At 39.5% G+C, this 16,688-nt stretch overlaps 1 protein-coding gene and 1 non-coding gene across 13 annotated transcripts in view; one reads left to right on the top strand and one right to left on the bottom strand.

Moving 5' to 3' along the window:
* The window catches only part of PPP2R2B (protein phosphatase 2 regulatory subunit Bbeta), a 499,440-nt gene that overhangs the window by 348,074 nt on the left and 134,678 nt on the right, over positions 1-16,688 (bottom strand). For 4 of the 12 annotated variants that reach the window (XM_037733006.1, XM_017513240.2, XM_037733009.1 and 1 more), the window contains one exon: positions 12,007-12,049. The exons of 7 other annotated variants lie outside the window; for them this stretch is intronic. In XM_037733006.1, the coding sequence (XP_037588934.1) occupies positions 12,007-12,049 (43 nt within the window). Of the gene's footprint in view, positions 1-12,006; positions 12,050-16,688 lie in introns of those variants that run through there. One more of the 12 variants, XM_037733012.1, reaches the window with a different exon arrangement.
* LOC119468767 lies at positions 9,965-10,107 on the top strand. The gene has a single exon (XR_005197526.1). It is a non-coding gene; the product is annotated as a U4 spliceosomal RNA (small nuclear RNA).

Consider the following 16,688-nt stretch of genomic DNA (forward strand, 5'->3'; position numbering starts at 1 on the left):
ACTATTCTCTAGATTGAGTAATTTCTATTGATTTATAGTTCACTGATTACTTCTTTTCTCTCAAACCTGCTATTGAACTCCCTAGTGAATTTTTTTTTTAATTACAGTTATTTACTCTTTAGCTACAGAATTTTCACTTGGTATTTTTTAATAAATTCAGTATCCTTATTAAGAATCTATTTGTTGATCTCTTATTACCCCACTTTTCCTTAATTCTTTAAACATGGTTTGCTTTAGTTCTTTGGAAATATTTGCAATAGCTGCTTTGAAATCTTTGTCCACAAATATTTGGCAATACTCACAGAGTTTCTATTAACTGGTTTTCTTTTCTTGAGAATGGGCCACACTTTCTTTTCCTAAAAATGAGATATTTAAGATAACACAGTGCAACTACTCTGAATTCTGATATTTATTTCCCTTGATGGTGGTTGTTGCTAGTATTTTGTTTGTAACTTGCCTGGACTAAATCTGTGAAATCTGTTTCCCCTAGGCTAGTAATGCCTATGCTAATTTAAACTATATATACATTCCTGATTTTATTTTTAAATTTGGCTTGCTACAAGTTGCTCCTGTGTCTGTATAGCCTTAGTGCTCAGCTCATGATTGAACATCATTTATGTTCAAACACCTTAAAACACTAAGATTTCTATCCTTTGCCCTTTTTCACCTATTCCTAGGTAGAGGAGCATATACAAAGTTCAGGTTTTTTCCAAGCTCCCCCGAGTCTGGTATCCACTAGACCCGTTTGAGGATCCTATGCACAAGCATACAGACTTTGGATTAACCAGAAGCATATAAAGGGCTTGTGTCTCTTCAGTCTCCACTGCCCATATGCACAGCCTCAGCCAGTAATATGCTATCTCTGACCACAACTGCAACTTCAGGCTGGTGGAGCTGATGGTCTTCCCAACTCACTCCCGTCCAAGATTATCATTTCTACTGGCAACTATGCTTGGTGTCTGCACCGCCCAGCTCTTCAAACTGGTTGAGTCTCCTTCAACATCTACAGAGAAGCTACTGGTCATCATGGCTTGCTGTACCTTGGCAGAACCTATAGGCTGGGCTGAGATGGATGGGAGGAGCCCAAGTCAGAACATCTCAGATTCCCACTGTTCCTGAGTGATGTCCCATGGTTTTTAAAGGACAAACACTTCTCAGGTTGTTGTATGCCTTTGGTTGATTTCCAGAGCACAAATAGTTGAAGTTTCCAACTTTTCTCAGTTCTATCATTGCACTTTGGGAAGACGATTTACCCGACTTCCTTTTAGCCAGAGCCATAGCTAAAAGTCCACTCTTTTAGCTTTGGGTTTTGCCTTGGGTTTTGACTTTTCTCTCTCTTCTTCCTTCATTGTTCCCTTTCATACACTTAAATCCAACACATGCTAGTGGCTCTAGAGCAATAAAATCTTTCTTGCATATGTAAGATAATTTCAGCAACAGATCATATAGTATTTTTAATAGAAATCAGACACATTAATTTGCAGCAAGTCGAAAGCATTCAATGAATTCTCTAAACACCACTTGCCATCTATCCTTAAGCTTGTGGCTATTCCTGCAGACAAAGAGTGGTGGATATCTGATGCTGCCCCGTGCTATCACTCTTGTCACACCTCTATCACACATCACTAAATGACTGTGACTTTCTTCACCATTAAACCTAGACATGGTCTCAGAACCTCCCACAGACAGAACTCCAGGCAGCCATTATGTGGTTCAGAAGATGAGATCTCATAGCCATACCTTCTTCAAGTTCCCAAAGCCAAAATGTAAAATTCATCACACTATCTGCTGTGCTTCCACATATTGGTCAAGGCTTGGGATTGGTTTCCTGAGGAACATGTCTTTTTTTACTTGTGCCTCAAGCACAGCTCCTGTGACGGCTTTTCTTTTGAACCGTTGCACTTATTCCTTTGGTGATTTCATCCATTTTCATGATTTTAAATCCCATCTGTTTATTGGCTCTTTTCAGGTTTATATTTTTTAGATCAAATCTCTCCCCCAAACTCCAACTCTCTATATGCCATCTCCACTTGGAAATCTGAAGGACACCTCTAAGTCACCATACCCCACACTGAACTGTTTTGAATATGGTGAGGAAACTGAACTGAACTGAACTGAACTGAAGCGGGAGAATTGATCAGCCTGTTTTGAATAGGCTTCCCAGATCAAGGTGGTAATCTTTTCTCCCCACCATCCACAAGAAGGGCAGTGGGATTAGGTGGACATGAATTGTCAACTCAGAGGATAAGAAAATATGAATTAAAAATGCAAAAGAAGAGGTTTGTACTGGGATTCATTGACATTGTGGTTTCTCCCGAACCCCGATGCTCTTATTCTTGTTGAAGCCCAAGCTCATTTCTCTTTGTTGATATTAGAATTTTATGTCTAAAATTTCTTTTTTAATGTATTCTTACCCCTCTTTCTCTTTTTGGAATGCAGAAATCAGTCTCTTGGCTATAGCTAAACATCCAGGAGAATGCTCAGCAAATACCACATGCTATTATTACTTTTAACTTGCAAAAGTTTAGTTGTTTACCATATTATAATTAAGTCTTTTCCAGACATAAAGCCCTCCTCACATGTCCAGTGAATGTAAATTCTCACTGGTGTTCATTTGACCTTGCCAAACTAGCCTGAACATTCTGTCCACTATTGTGCAACGGATAATTTTTTTTTAGTGCTCTTCTCAATGACTATAGTTGAAAGGAGGAGACAGTGATATCTCTGTAACCCAAGCCAGAGCTTCTGCAATAATACATTGGCAAGTAACAATGTGATGAAAATGTTTTATGTGGGCATGCTTTTGTTTCCCATCTTAGTGTTTCTGAGAGCAGATCCAGCCTGCTCATTATTCTTCTGCTACACAATGGGAAATGGAGGTAAGAAGATTGCTGACCGCCCTGCAGGTTTGAGACAACATTTCTTAAGAATGCTAGCTCACAACAGGCCTCCTTGGAAATGTCCAGAAAAAGCACCCTCTCTCAATAATCTCTGCTTTCTAAATGGGCAGTGCTTTTTTGATCAACTGAACTGAAGTCAAGGGTACCTATAGTACCAATTCAAAGATTCAGGGGTCGATTGTTTGCCTATAGAGATTTACTCAGATGTCATCTTCCTTCTTTCTTGGCTTTTAAGGCATTTCATTATTCCTAGCTACTCTAGACAAGGGTAAACAAGAGGTACTGTGAGGAAAATTTAGGCCACTTTTGGCTTCTTATTAGCAGGTATGGGGAAAACCTGGGAGTAACCTGGGTAAATGGTAGAAAGGACTGAAATTGCCCAAAGTGAGGTTTGAGAAATATCTATGGGTTCTAATTAGCCCCACCTTAGCTTATACTTTCCATATCATAGTTTATAGTGAGTTGACTTTAAACAGAAAACACCTCTTAATTCTCTTAACAGCTAATAAAGAAATTACTTTCCTATATAATTTAGAAGACTAATTTAGAAGATAATTGTGTGTCAGTGCATGCATGGGTATATGTGTGTATACATGCACATGTGTAAGTGAATGGATAAATCCAGACATTTTTCCCCCAACCTCCAGCAGCAAATCCATGTCTGGTCATCAGAAATAACATGTAATGTTTTCTATCATTCTTCCTGAAGCACCAGGAGAATTTCAAACTCTGAACCTTCCTTAGTACGTTTGAACTGAATTGTTTATATTGGCCCAGTTATTTGTTAACTATTCACAACACATCACTCCTTTTTGTTTGTTTGTTTGTTTTCCTTAAATTAGGTCAAAATCATCTCCAGGGAACTGGGATTCTCAAATTCAAGGCCTATTGTATTCTAGGGTTTATCAAGTTATCAGCCTGTCCCTCAGCTTTTTATCCTGGTTTTAAGGGATGATCTGAATTACCTGAAATATTAAATTGATATGGTTTGGCTGTGTCCTCACCCAAATCTCATCTTGAATGGTAGTTCCTGTAATTCCCACATGTCACAGGAGGGGCCCATTGGGAGGTAATTGACTCATAGTTGTGGTTACCCCAATACTGCTGTTCTGGTGATAGTAAGTGAGTTCTCAGGAGATCTCATGATTTCAAAAGGAGCTTTTCCCCCTTCTACTTGGCACTTTTTCTTGTCTGCTACCATGTAAGACATGCCTTTGCTTCTCCTTTGCCCTCTGCCATGACTGTGAGGCTTCCGTCCCAAGCCATGTGGAACTGTGAGTCCAGTAAACCTCTTTCCTGTATAAATTACCTAGTCTTGGGTATGTCTTTATTAGCAGCATGAGAACAGACTAATATACAGATCTTCGGACGATAGATTTCATGAAGAGACTGAAGAGTCTAGTGGCCCAGGTGGCTGAATCTTCTCCCAGCTGAGTTCTTCTTTATATACATCCCATTTGTGACGTACATAAAGATATATACCTTCATGATAAATAAGGTCACAGAGCAGAGAAAAAAGGAAAACTAACCACCTAGTATATGCAGAGAGATACCAAATGCTGCAGTAGATCAAAAAGACTTCCTTGAGCAAGGGGCAGGAGGAGAAAGCCATATCCAGCAGAGATAATCCAGATGTGAAGGTATCAAAGAATCCTTGAGAATCTGGAAAGACAGCCTAGAAAACAGTGTTTCTTCACCTGTAACAGCACTAAGTATGCTAAAATATCCACGTGGGAATTATATTATATGCTGTTTTAATTAAAGCTGATTGTGTTCTACCTTGGAATTGTAACTAATTCTGTTTGCTCTTTAAGAAATTCTTATTTTTTTTTTTAATATCCTTTGCTTCAGCAGCTGAGATTTCAAGTAACAGAGATCGGAAAATAATCCCATGTGTTTCCAGTTGGATGAATTGTTTGCTTGTAAAGTTATTTCCTAAGATTTTTTTTTCAATTAACATATTGGATCCTTGAGGAGTACCCTGGATAAATGCCCAAGTTGCTCTTTGGTTAAATAGAATAGCACAAAGTCTGTATCCAGGAAACCCAATTCTCTGATTGCAGAGTGGGTCAAAGCTGTACCTTAATTATTTCTTTAAAAGTCAAAAGATTTTAAAAATGATTATTAGGGAGTTTTTCTTCCCATTCTCTCTCAGATAAGTATTTTGGCTATGGTGCCTGATGGTTGAGAAAAAAAAAAAAAAAAAAAAAAACCAAGAGAAAAAATAAAACCTATTATCAACCACATTTGGGAACCATTAAGAACCACCTAACTTTATTCTGAAATTTCTGCTTCAGGGAGATTACCAAGCATCCAGAGAGAAACAAAATGAGATCCATTTAAGAATATGTGACCTATTGTGACAAATGGAAGTTCTGAGGTGCCCTGGAATCAGAAGAAGTAAATTTTCACAAGCCAAAAAAAAAAAAAAAGCATATGTTGGGTGCCTGGGGAGACTTTGGCCTCAACGAATATACCTGTAACTTTTCTATGGCTGTAGCTTAAAATTTGAAACTAAATATTTGAAAGTTGTATGCAATTGCCTCAAAGTTGAAAGGGAAATCAGAGAACAAACAGTTTTTTTTTTAATTGAAAGGTGTTGCTGTGGCAAACTAGGACTATTATTCTAAAAACAAAGCACATTCTTCCAGATCACCGATTGATAATGTCTGTACATAGGTAGGGGTAATCTAAATCTAATATGGAAAAGATAAATTTGCCTTTGGTATGAAAAAATAGATGGGGAATTATCACTCTTCTACTGCAAAGTATTCTTACTCCACCAGTTACCATTGATTCATTTATGCATTTATTTATTCTCCCTATTAGGTATTGAACTTATATTCATTTCTAGGCATTGAAGATAAAACAGTAAATCAGACAGACTTAGATCAGTCCTCAAAGTACTTAAAGTCTATCTGTGCCTCTCAAAATTCATGTGTTGAAATCCTAACCCCCAAGGTGATGGAATCAGGAGGTGGGCCTTTGGGAGGTGACTAGATCATGACGGTAGAGCCCTCACCAATGGAATTAGTGCCATTACAACATAGATTCCAGACAGACCCTCATCCCTTCCATCATGTGAGGTACAGCTAGAAGGCACTGTCTATGAGCCAGAACACAGGCTCTCACCAGACACCAAATTCACCAGCACCTTAACCTTGGACTTTCTAGCCTCCAGAACTAGGGAAAATAAATTTATGTTGTTTATAAGTTACTCAGCTTACGATATTTTATTATAGCCTCCTGAATGGACTATGACACTATCTAATGAAGAACACAGATAATGATCTAAGACATAATTGTACCATATAATCCATGCTAACATGGGGGAAGGCCAAGTAGCTCTGGGAGCACTTAGCAAGGCCACCCAGCAATATGTGGAGATGGTGATAGGCTGTCAGGAAATACATTCCTTAAAGTGGCATTTTAGCTGAGGTCTGAAAGTGTTGAGCCAGGTAAAGGAGGATTGAAAGTAAAGAGGGCAAGAAAAGAGAGAAAAAAAGGTTCTTATAGTATGTTGGAGAAACTAAAAGAAGTTTGGTATGTCTTCAGTGTAAAGTTTGGGAAAGCGTGGTAGAAAACATGGCTAGAGGAGAGAGAGCAAGTCTTAAAGCTGAGCAGATTTGAGACCTGGCTTCTGAGGTCTGCATAGGCTTGGAATCAGATAGAGCTTGGTTTGATTCCCAGTTCTGATGTTTCCCAGCAAGTCATGATACTTCTAAGCCTCATTTTCCTTACCTATATAGTGGGGAATATACCTATTTGATAGGATTGCTTGGAAAATTAAATGATGGAGCATATCTGTACCTGACAGATTGGAGGTATTCAATAAATAGGAGCTACAGCTATTGCTGTTACTGTAGTCAAATACAATGGCATTCCAGCAAGGAATAACATATCAGGAAAGCAAGCTCTATCACCATCAGTTTAGGCATCAGCAGAGCTACACATGTTGACATTTTGGGGTGGGGTACCTTCCTGATGTGTCTCACTATCTTATTCTTTTGAGAGTTTAACCCTATCCTTTGTTTCAAGAAAGCAAAGATTTCCTACTGTAAGCAAGTGGAGTCATTTGATATAATCATTCTAGGCATTGTGCCCATCTATTATTACACTTTGTCCTGGTCACTCATGCTGCCTAAGAAGATGCCTAAATTATCATTCATTCCCCCTCTGAGTGGGCAAAAGAAGTAAATGAAATGAACTAATGCAGAGGTTGCTAATACCTATGCTGTTATCTTTTTGTTATCAGCCTTAAGACTCCTTGTAAGCAGGAAAAAAAAAAAAAAAAAAAAAACCCTAGACAGTTATGAAGGATGGTTTCTCAAAAAAAAAAGACAGGTCTGTTGAGATTTTTACAGTCCTTCTGATTGCTTTTCACATCACTAGGTTCAAACAAACAGAACCTCTCTATACAGAGAGGTAGTAGGAGGACACGCACAAAGCACTAAAGCTCTCCCTGAGCCAAATGAGAAGCCTGTCATCTCATTTCTTTTAGCCCCTACGGCTGTGGGCTTGGTTTTACTATGTGAACACTCTAACGCACCTGTACTGAGACTTTGCTCCTTGCCAGGTAACTGGGGGTCATAGAGATAAAGGACATACTCTATGCCCTCCCTGAGGTCCTTGGTCTGTTGTGGGAGACAAACCAGTGAGCCAGTGTTTGTTTGTTTGTTTGTTTGTTTGTTTGTTTGTTTTTCAACGCTGTCTAATGGAAAGTCCCTGTATGAAATGCTTCATATGCTTGATTAGAGTCCCCCAAACCACCCTTTGAATTAGGTAGTATAAACTTCCATTTGTGGATAAAAATAATTGATATTTTAAAGTGGTTGCTAAGCTGGGCATGGTGGCTCACGTCTGTAATCCCAGCACTTTGAGAGGCCAACGTGGGCACATCACCTGAGGCTAGGAGTTCGAGATCAGCCTGGCTAACACGGTAAAACCCCATCTCTCCTAAAAATACAAAATTAGGTGGGTGTGGTGGCATGCATCTGTAATCCCAGCCACTAGGGAGGCTGAGGCAGGAGAATCACTTGAACCTGGGAGGCAGAGGTTGGAGGGAGCCAATATCACGCGCCATTGCACTCCAGCCTGGGTGACAGAGTGAGACCCTGTCTCAAAAAAAAGTGGTTGCCATTGTGGAAGACAGTGTGGCGATTCCTCAAGGACCTAGAAATAGAAATTCTATTTGACCCAGCAATCCCATTACTGGGTATATATCCAAAGGATTATAAATCGTTCTACTATAAGGACACATGCACACGAATGTTCATTGCAGCACAGTTTACAATAGCAAAGACCTGGAACCAACCCAAATGCCCATCGATGATAGACTGGACAGGGAAAATGAGGCACATACACACCATGTAGTATTACGCAGCCATCAAAAACGATGAATTCGTGTCCTTTGTGGGGACATGGATGAACCTGGAAGCCATCATTCTCAGCAAACTGACACAGGAGCAGAAAACCAAACACTGCATGTTCTCACTCATAGGCGGGTGTTGAACAATGAGAACACATGGACACAGGGAGGGGAGCACTACACACTAGGGTCTGTTGGGGGGAAATAGGGGAGGGACAGCGGGGGGTGGGGAGGTGGAGAGAGATAGCAAGGGGAGAAATGCCAGATATAGGTGAGGGGGAGGAAGGCAGCAAATCACACTGCCATGTGTGTACCTATGCAACAATCTTGCATGTTCTTCACATGTACCCCCAAACCTAAAATGCAATAATAAAAAAAAAAGTACATTTAGAAAAAAAAGAAGTGGTTACTAGTAACTTCCCCAAAGATAGGTAGTGAGTAGCAGAGCTGGGATAGGGCTGGGGCCATCTTGCTTTGCACTTTATGTCATGCCACCTCCTCATTCCTCACAGTCTGTCAGTGGGTTACTCTGATATGTGGTATTAAGGGGTTACTTAAGTACTAAGTACTGTGGAAGAAATGTAGGACCATAGAACACAGGTGCTTTTGACAGAAGGCAGAGAAAGAGGAAGGTGGAGTCAGAGCAGCTTGCCAAGGGAGGTGGCCTCTGCTCTGAGGTTTGAAGGCTGAGCAGGGGTTGCCATGTGAAAGTGTGAGGAAACAAGACATCCTTTGAGCTAGAGTGAGCCACAGTCACACCTTCATGGAGGCTTAGAGAACAGGATGTCTTCAAGGAGCTGCAGGTCACTTGGTACAGCTCCTGGTTATCTGCGACAGCAGAGGGAAAGTGTGTGACAGATGATCTGAAATTTATGTCTGTTTGGCTTCTGCATGTATAATGTTTTTATTTATTTATATCCTGCCTTGTTCCACAAAGGTTTTGAGGAAAAATTTATTATATGTTTTTTATGCAGTGACCTTCCTAATTAAGTTTTTCTCAGCACTGTCATGTTCATCTTTGTATTCCCCGAGCCATATGCAGAGAGACTTGAATAAAAGTTGAATTGAATTTACATACTTTGAGCAGTCTGTAAGCAGTTAGCAAGGGCAACTGGTCCCAGAAGCTTGTGGGTGGAAAGGAAAAATTTTACTGGGCCAAAATGTAAAATTGCTTAGGTTGAGGTACCGTATTTCACAGAATCTAACATATTATTGATGATAGGGTATGCTGTTATTAATACCTGAAGTGCTATTAAAAAAGAAAAAATCCTGTTCATTAAATTACAACACAGTATAAACTCACCATCTATTGTAAGATGTACTCTAATTTCAAATATATTAAATGTGAAAAAAATGTGTTTTTAAAGAGAAAATGCATGGTGATAGTATTATCCCCCACCCCAAATAGTCAGAAATTCTAAAAAGTACTGATACTCTGGTTGACAGTGAGAGAAAATGAAAACTCCTACTCCTTCCTGGAAGGCAATTTGCCAACAACCTAAGCCCAAAAGAGTCTGCAAGCTTTTTGATCCAGCAATTATATCTCCAGGAATTGAGCCTAAGGAAATATGCATAAAACTTTATGTCATCCCAGAATTGTTAATAGTAGCAGAAAATAAGGAATAAACTAAAATCTTCATTACATACATGATGTTAGAGTTTTACAATAGATTACAACAGATTAAAATGATGCCAACACTTTGTGCAGTGGCAATATCATAGCCAGTGAAGTTTATCTGTGGTGCAATTATTGCTAAGTGAAAACTTTTCCCAATATCCCGCCATGATGACTTGAAATAAAATGATGCTAAAGAAACATTTAAGTGAAAAAAATATATTGCATTTTAAAAATCAGGTAATAAAATATTTGTTATAAAATAAAATTACGCCTGTGAGAAAATATATTTACATTTCATGTTGACATGGAAATTTAAATCTTGAATGACATATATCAAAATGTTGACCGAGATTTCCTGGATGAAACAATTGTAGTTGATCATTTTATGTTCCAATTTTTCAAAAATTGGAAAACTACTAGTTAGATATAGACCTTTATTTTATTATTATTATTATTTTTTGAGACAGAGTCTTGCTCTGTCACCCAGGTTGGAGTGCACTGGCTCCATCTCGGTTCACTGCAACCTCCGCCTCCCAGGCTCAATCAATTCTCCTGCCTCAGCCTCCAGCCTCCTGAGTAACTGGGACTACAGGTGCACACTGCCATGCCTGGCTAAGTTTTTCTATTTTAGTAGAGACGAGGTTTCACCATGTGGACCATGCTGGTCTCGAACCCCTGAGCTCAGGCTAGGCCTTTAAGTAGACAATACACATGTGAATATTGGAAAGCTAACTCCCTTGTCTTAGACACTTTATTTTTTATGAAAAAGGCTCCCGAATCTTTCCTGTTTCATAAATGATTCTGTCCAGGTTCCAGGTGGTTCCAACTGAGGCCCTGGTTAAAAGGGTATGAAAAGATTATTTGATTCCCAATTGGAAATACAGCTTTATCACCTAGAGTTTTCCCTCAAAAGTTGACACCTAAAAGGAGAAAATAAATACTACTACCTTAGGGAGCCAAAGGGTCTGGGGGTTGAGGTCTTTATGATGTAATCTTAGCCTGAGGCAAACTGTGGGACCCTGAGCACATGTAAGTCAAGTTCTAGGTCCTGCGAGTGGGAAAGAGGGTGATAAGCAGAAGTCAAACTTAGGCTTCAACTTTTGCCATGGCTTGAATGGTAAGTCCTCATCTCTAAGAACCACACTGCTACAAATTCACAGCTTTTGTTTTGTAAGTCAGTTATAATTCTTCTTAAATGTTTTTTCTAAAAGACAAGTTTTTTGGTGGCCGAGACTCCACTTTAAGGGGAAAATGCAACACTGACCGTATCTATTTATGAGGTGAACTGGACTTTCTACTTCGTACAGGAAATATTTTTGAATGGCCAAACATAGAATTCCTGCTTGAATAGGAAAGATTGTAACTGTGCATTTGGTATTTGTATTTTTTCCCCAAATTAGTGAGTTGCCTTTTTGACATTTTTTCAATGTAGTTTTATATTTATTTCTAGCTTGATTTTAAAAAATAAGCTGTTCTTATACTTCCCAACATATATACCTAACTATTCCTTAATTTAAATCTCAGTTCACGTACAAGTTTTATTTTGCAATGAAGTTTTATTTACATGTTTATAGAGTTTGGTTTATCATTGCTTTTTGTCAGCTCTGCAAGGTTTGAGCCATTTGTAATCTTTGAATGTTTACATAGTATCTATCTATCTACATGTATTTTTTATATAATATATGGCAGTTGTCACCTCAAAGGGTAAAACAAAGATTTCAAGTGACACGGAAGTCTAGGTCAAGAAGAGGAGTTGGCATTTGGGGAATGAAAGTATGCTTGTGGGTAACTACTGTTTGTCTTTCTTGCATCATTGTCCTCTGTCTCTGATAGCAGAACTCCATGTTGATCCTGCCCCTCCACTTTGTCTTAATTGAGTTACAAGTCTCACTGCCCCGCCCTCCTGGCTGCAGATCCAGGCCTGGATGATCAGAGCACCACATTTACTTGGCCAGGATAGTTGGCTCAAGTGTGAACAACTATTCCAAATCCAATAGAGAACTTCTCTGGAATATTTGTATATGGACACAGAGAAAGGAGACTTTTTCTCCTTTTTTTTTTTTTTTTGCTTTCATTTTGGATTGTGAACCATAAGAATGCCAGTCAGGAGTTATACCTACTTGTTCTGACCAGATGGAAGAAGTCCAGATGGAAGAACATTTGCTAGGAAAAGAAAAAAAAAAACAACAAAAACATAAGGCTACTGCCCAAGGAGAACAGATCTAAAAAGGGAGTACAGTGTCAGACACATATTTAATGAGTCCTTAGAGACTGGATGCCACCTCTACCCTTTGATTTCCCAACAAAATCCATTTCCTTTTTCTTGGTATAAACTTTTTAGAATTGGGTTTCTGTCATTTGAAGCTGCCCAAGTGCTTGACTAATCCTTGGCCCCTTAGTTATCTTCCAGATCATGCTAGGTGCATACATATTCTCTCCATGCATGCATAGTTGGCTGCATTCCACTGAATTCTCTATCCTATGAGCATTCAAACAGGTATGATTTTATTAAATTAGTAATAGCATAGTTACTGTAAAGATAATATGAGTGACTTCAGCCTAGTATCATACTTTCCATAAGCTGTAGCCCTCTCCTAGAAGTATTCCTTGTTGAGTAGTTCCTTGCCCTAGTGTTCAGACTTCAGAACTGAACTAGGACATCTGTTCACCCATGGTGCAATCAGAGCCTCAATTTTTTTCCATTGCTGAAGATCTAGCATAGTCAGAAGGCATGAGTTTCCTGTAGACTTATCTTCTTGGTTCTCAAGATTACCAAAGGCCATTTAAGAAAGAAAATAATTATGAGGCTACATGAAATGCAACAAGATTTTATAGAAATCAAGGCTGACTTTAGAAGGCAGCTGGAAAACAGGATACTCCTCCTCCCACCCTTTCTCCTTCCCAACAAATGCCATATGTCTGCTCACAAAGCATTCTGGCTCACTGCTATGTTGTTGACCTTCGATACTGAAAAAATGCCAGAACACTTGGGACCTAATTTTCCTTTCAGCTCATTGTTACACTCATATTTAATATGGTTGAGGGAAAAAATAAAAATTATGACAAGCTGGCCTGAAATTCTTTAAAGTAGTCCATCAATAAGACAGATGTCTGGATACTTCATAATATTTATGACGGTTCAGAGAAGGATTAGTCTTTGGGGCCCTTGAAAAATGCTCTGTTGCCTAGGGATGTGTTCAGAACCACTTCAGCATTTATATCATCTGTAGAAAAACTAAGAAATATTAGGTTGCTGCAATTACTTTTTCATCAACCTAATAGAATGTTTCCACTTCTTTTTTTCTAAATACAATTAATTCAATTTTAGATTGCTATATTGGATACAGAACAGTTAATAGAGGAGTTTGCTATTCCATGTGTGGCGTGGTAGAATCATGAGCCTTTTATAGTATCTCAATAGCAAATGAAATTTCTTCCCCAAATTAAAATAGCTTTTGTGTTGGTTTCTTAGGGCTGCCATAACAAAGTACCACAAATTCGGTGTCTTAAAATGACTGACATTTAGTGTTTCACAGTTCTGGGGACTAGAAGTCTGAAATCAAGGTGTTAGCAGGGCCAACACCCTCTGAAACCTGTAGAGGAGAACCTTTCTTTGCTTCTTCCAGGTTCTGGTGTTTGCTGCCAATCTTGGCATTCCTTGGCTTATAGTTGCCTCATTCCAGTCTCTGCCTCCCTTGTTGCATGGTCACCTTCTTCCTGTGGGTCTCTCTTATGAGTACATCAGTTATATTGGATCAGGGCCCACTCTAATTCAGTATGACCCCATTTTAACTTGATTTTGCTGACTACATGTGCAAAGACTCGTTTCAAATAAGATAACTTTCTGAGGTACTATGAGTTAGGACTTTAACATATTTTGGGGAGAACATGATTCAACCCTTAACAGCTAAATTATTGCCCGATTATAAAACTAATACATGCTTATTGTAATAAAGAGAGGTACAAAGAAGAAATTAAAAATCATCCAGATTCCTCCCACCAAAAATAACCATGTTTACAATTTGGTGGAGATGATCCAAGATGGCTGAATAGGAACAGCTCTGAAGTGCAGTTCCCAGCAAGAACACAGAGGGTGAGTGATCACTACATTTCCAAATGAGTTTTTACTGCCCACAGACCAGGAGATTCCTGGGCAGAAAAGCACCACGAGTCTCCAGCACGGCTGTTTCAGCTGGCACAGCGGGTTTCCACACAAAAACTTACACAAATCTAGGAGGCTGTTTCAACTGGCGCCTGGAATGCCTGGGAGACAGAGTCACCCATTCAACTGAAAAAAAAAGTCACCCATTTTGGGGGCTGAAACAGGGAGTCAGGTGATCTGGCTCAGCAGGTCCCAGCCCACAAAGATCAGCAATCTGAAATGATCTGGATTGAGAGTTTCACAGCAAGCACAGCTGGACCCAGGATGGTCCAGTTCTGTGAGGGGAATGGCGTCTACCAGTACTGAGGCAGTCCGCCATCACCGAGGCAATCCACCACTACCAAGGCAGTCTGCCATTACAGAGACAGTCTGCCATTACTGAGGCAGACCACCATTAACGAGGCAGTTCCAACTATACCTCTGTAAACAAAACTACAAGGAAGTTGATACAGCAGCAGTACAGAGCCCACAGCAGCTCAGCAATGCCTCTGCTGCGAGACTGTCACTAGGCTGCCTCGTCACTGGGCAGGCCATCTCTGAAAAAAGGCAGCGGCACGTCAAGAGCTTATACATAAAATCTCACCTTCCTAGGACAGAGCACCTGGGAAAAAAAGGTGGTTATGAGTTCTGCTGCAGCAGACTTCAATGTACCTGCCCAGCAGCTCTGAACAGAACAACGGAGCTCACAGCTGAGCACTTGAGCTCCTATAAGGGAAAGACTGTCTCCTCAAGCAGCTCTCTAACCCCAGTATATCCAAAGAGACACCTCATAAAGGAGAGTTCAGGCTGACATCTGGCAGATATCCTTCTGGGACAAAGGTAACAGAAGAAAAAACTGGCAGCAACCCTTACTGTTCTGCAGCCACCACAGATGATCCTCAGGCAAGGAGAGTATGGAGTGGACCTCCAGCAGTCCTACAGCAGAGGGGCCTGACTGTTAGAAGGAAAACTAAAAAACAGAAAGAAATAACTTCATCAGCAACAAAAAGGACATCCACTCAGAGACCCCATCTGAAAGTCACCAACTACAAAGACCACAGGCAGATAAATCCACAAAAATGGGAAGAAACCAGTGCAAAAAGAATGAAAACACCCAAAACCAAAACACCTCTCTTCCTCCAAGGGATCACAACTCCTCACCACCAAGGGAACATGGCTGTATGGAGAATGAGTCTGATGAATTGACAGAAACAGGCTTCAGAAAGGTGGTAATAACAAACTTCTCAGAACTAAAAGAACATGATCTAAACCAATGCAAAAAACTAAGAACCTCGATAAAAGGTTTGATGAAATGCTAACAAGAATAAAAAGCTTAGAAAAGAATATAAATGAATTGATGGAGCTGAAAAACACAGCACGAGAACCTCACAAAGCATACACAAATTTCAGTAGCCGAATCAACCAAGCAGAAGAAAGGATATCAGAGATTGAAGATCAATTCAAAGAAATAAAGCGAGAAGGCAAGATTAGAGAAAAAAACACTAAAAAGAAATGAACAAAGCCTCCAAGAAATATGGGATTATGTGAAAAGACCTAATCTATGTTTGATAGGTATACCTGAATGTGACAGAGAGAATGATTCCAAGCTGGAAAACATTTTTAAGGATATTATTCAGGAGAACTTCCACAACCTAGCAAGCCAGGCTAATATTCAAGTCCAGGAAATACAGAGAACACCACACAGATATTCCTCAAGAAGAGCAACACCAAGGAACATAATCGTCAGATTCACCAGGGTTGAAATGAAGGAAAAAAATGCTAAGGGCAGCCAGAGCGAAAAGTCAGGTTACCCACAAAGGGAAGCCCATCAGACTCACAGCAGATCTCTCAGCAGAAATCCTACAAGCCAGAAGAAAGTGGGGGCCAATATTCAACATCCTTAAAGAAAAGAACTTTCAACCTAGAATTTCATATCCAGCCAAACTAAGATTCATAAGTGAAAGAGAAATAAAGTTCTTTATAAACAAGCAATTGCTGAGAGATTTCATTACCACCAGGCCTGCCCTATAAGAGCTTCTGATAGAAAAATTAAACAGAGAAAGGAACAACCAGCACTAGCCACTCCAAAAATGTACCAAATGGTAAAGAGCATTGACACAATGAAGAAACTGTGTCAACTAATGGGCAAAACAACCAGCTAGCATCAAAATTGCAGAATCAAATTCACACATAACAATATTAACCTCAAATGTAATTGGGCTAAATGCCCCAATCAAAAGACATGGACTGGCAAATTGGATGAAAAGCCAAAACCCATCAGTGTGCTGTATCCAGGAAAACCATCTCACTTGCAAGGACACATATAGGCTCAAAATAAAGAGATGCAGAAAGATTTACCAAGCAAATGGAGAGCAGAAGAAAGCAGGAGTTGCAGTCCTAGTCTCTGAAAAAATAGACTTTAAACCAACAAAGATCAAAAGAGACGAAGGACATTACATAATGGCAAATCAATGCAACAAGAAGAGCTAACAATCCTAAATATATATGCACCAAATACAGGAGCATCCAGATACATAAAGCAAGTTCTTAATGACCTACAAAGAGACTTAGACTCCCACACAATAATAGTGGGAGACTTTAACACTCCACTGTCAATATTAGACAGATCAACAAGACAGAAAATTAACAAGGATATCTAGG

Source organism: Cebus imitator, unplaced genomic scaffold (assembly GCF_001604975.1).
Source record: "Cebus imitator isolate Cc_AM_T3 unplaced genomic scaffold, Cebus_imitator-1.0 Scaffold489, whole genome shotgun sequence".
NCBI lineage: Eukaryota > Metazoa > Chordata > Mammalia > Primates > Cebidae > Cebus > Cebus imitator.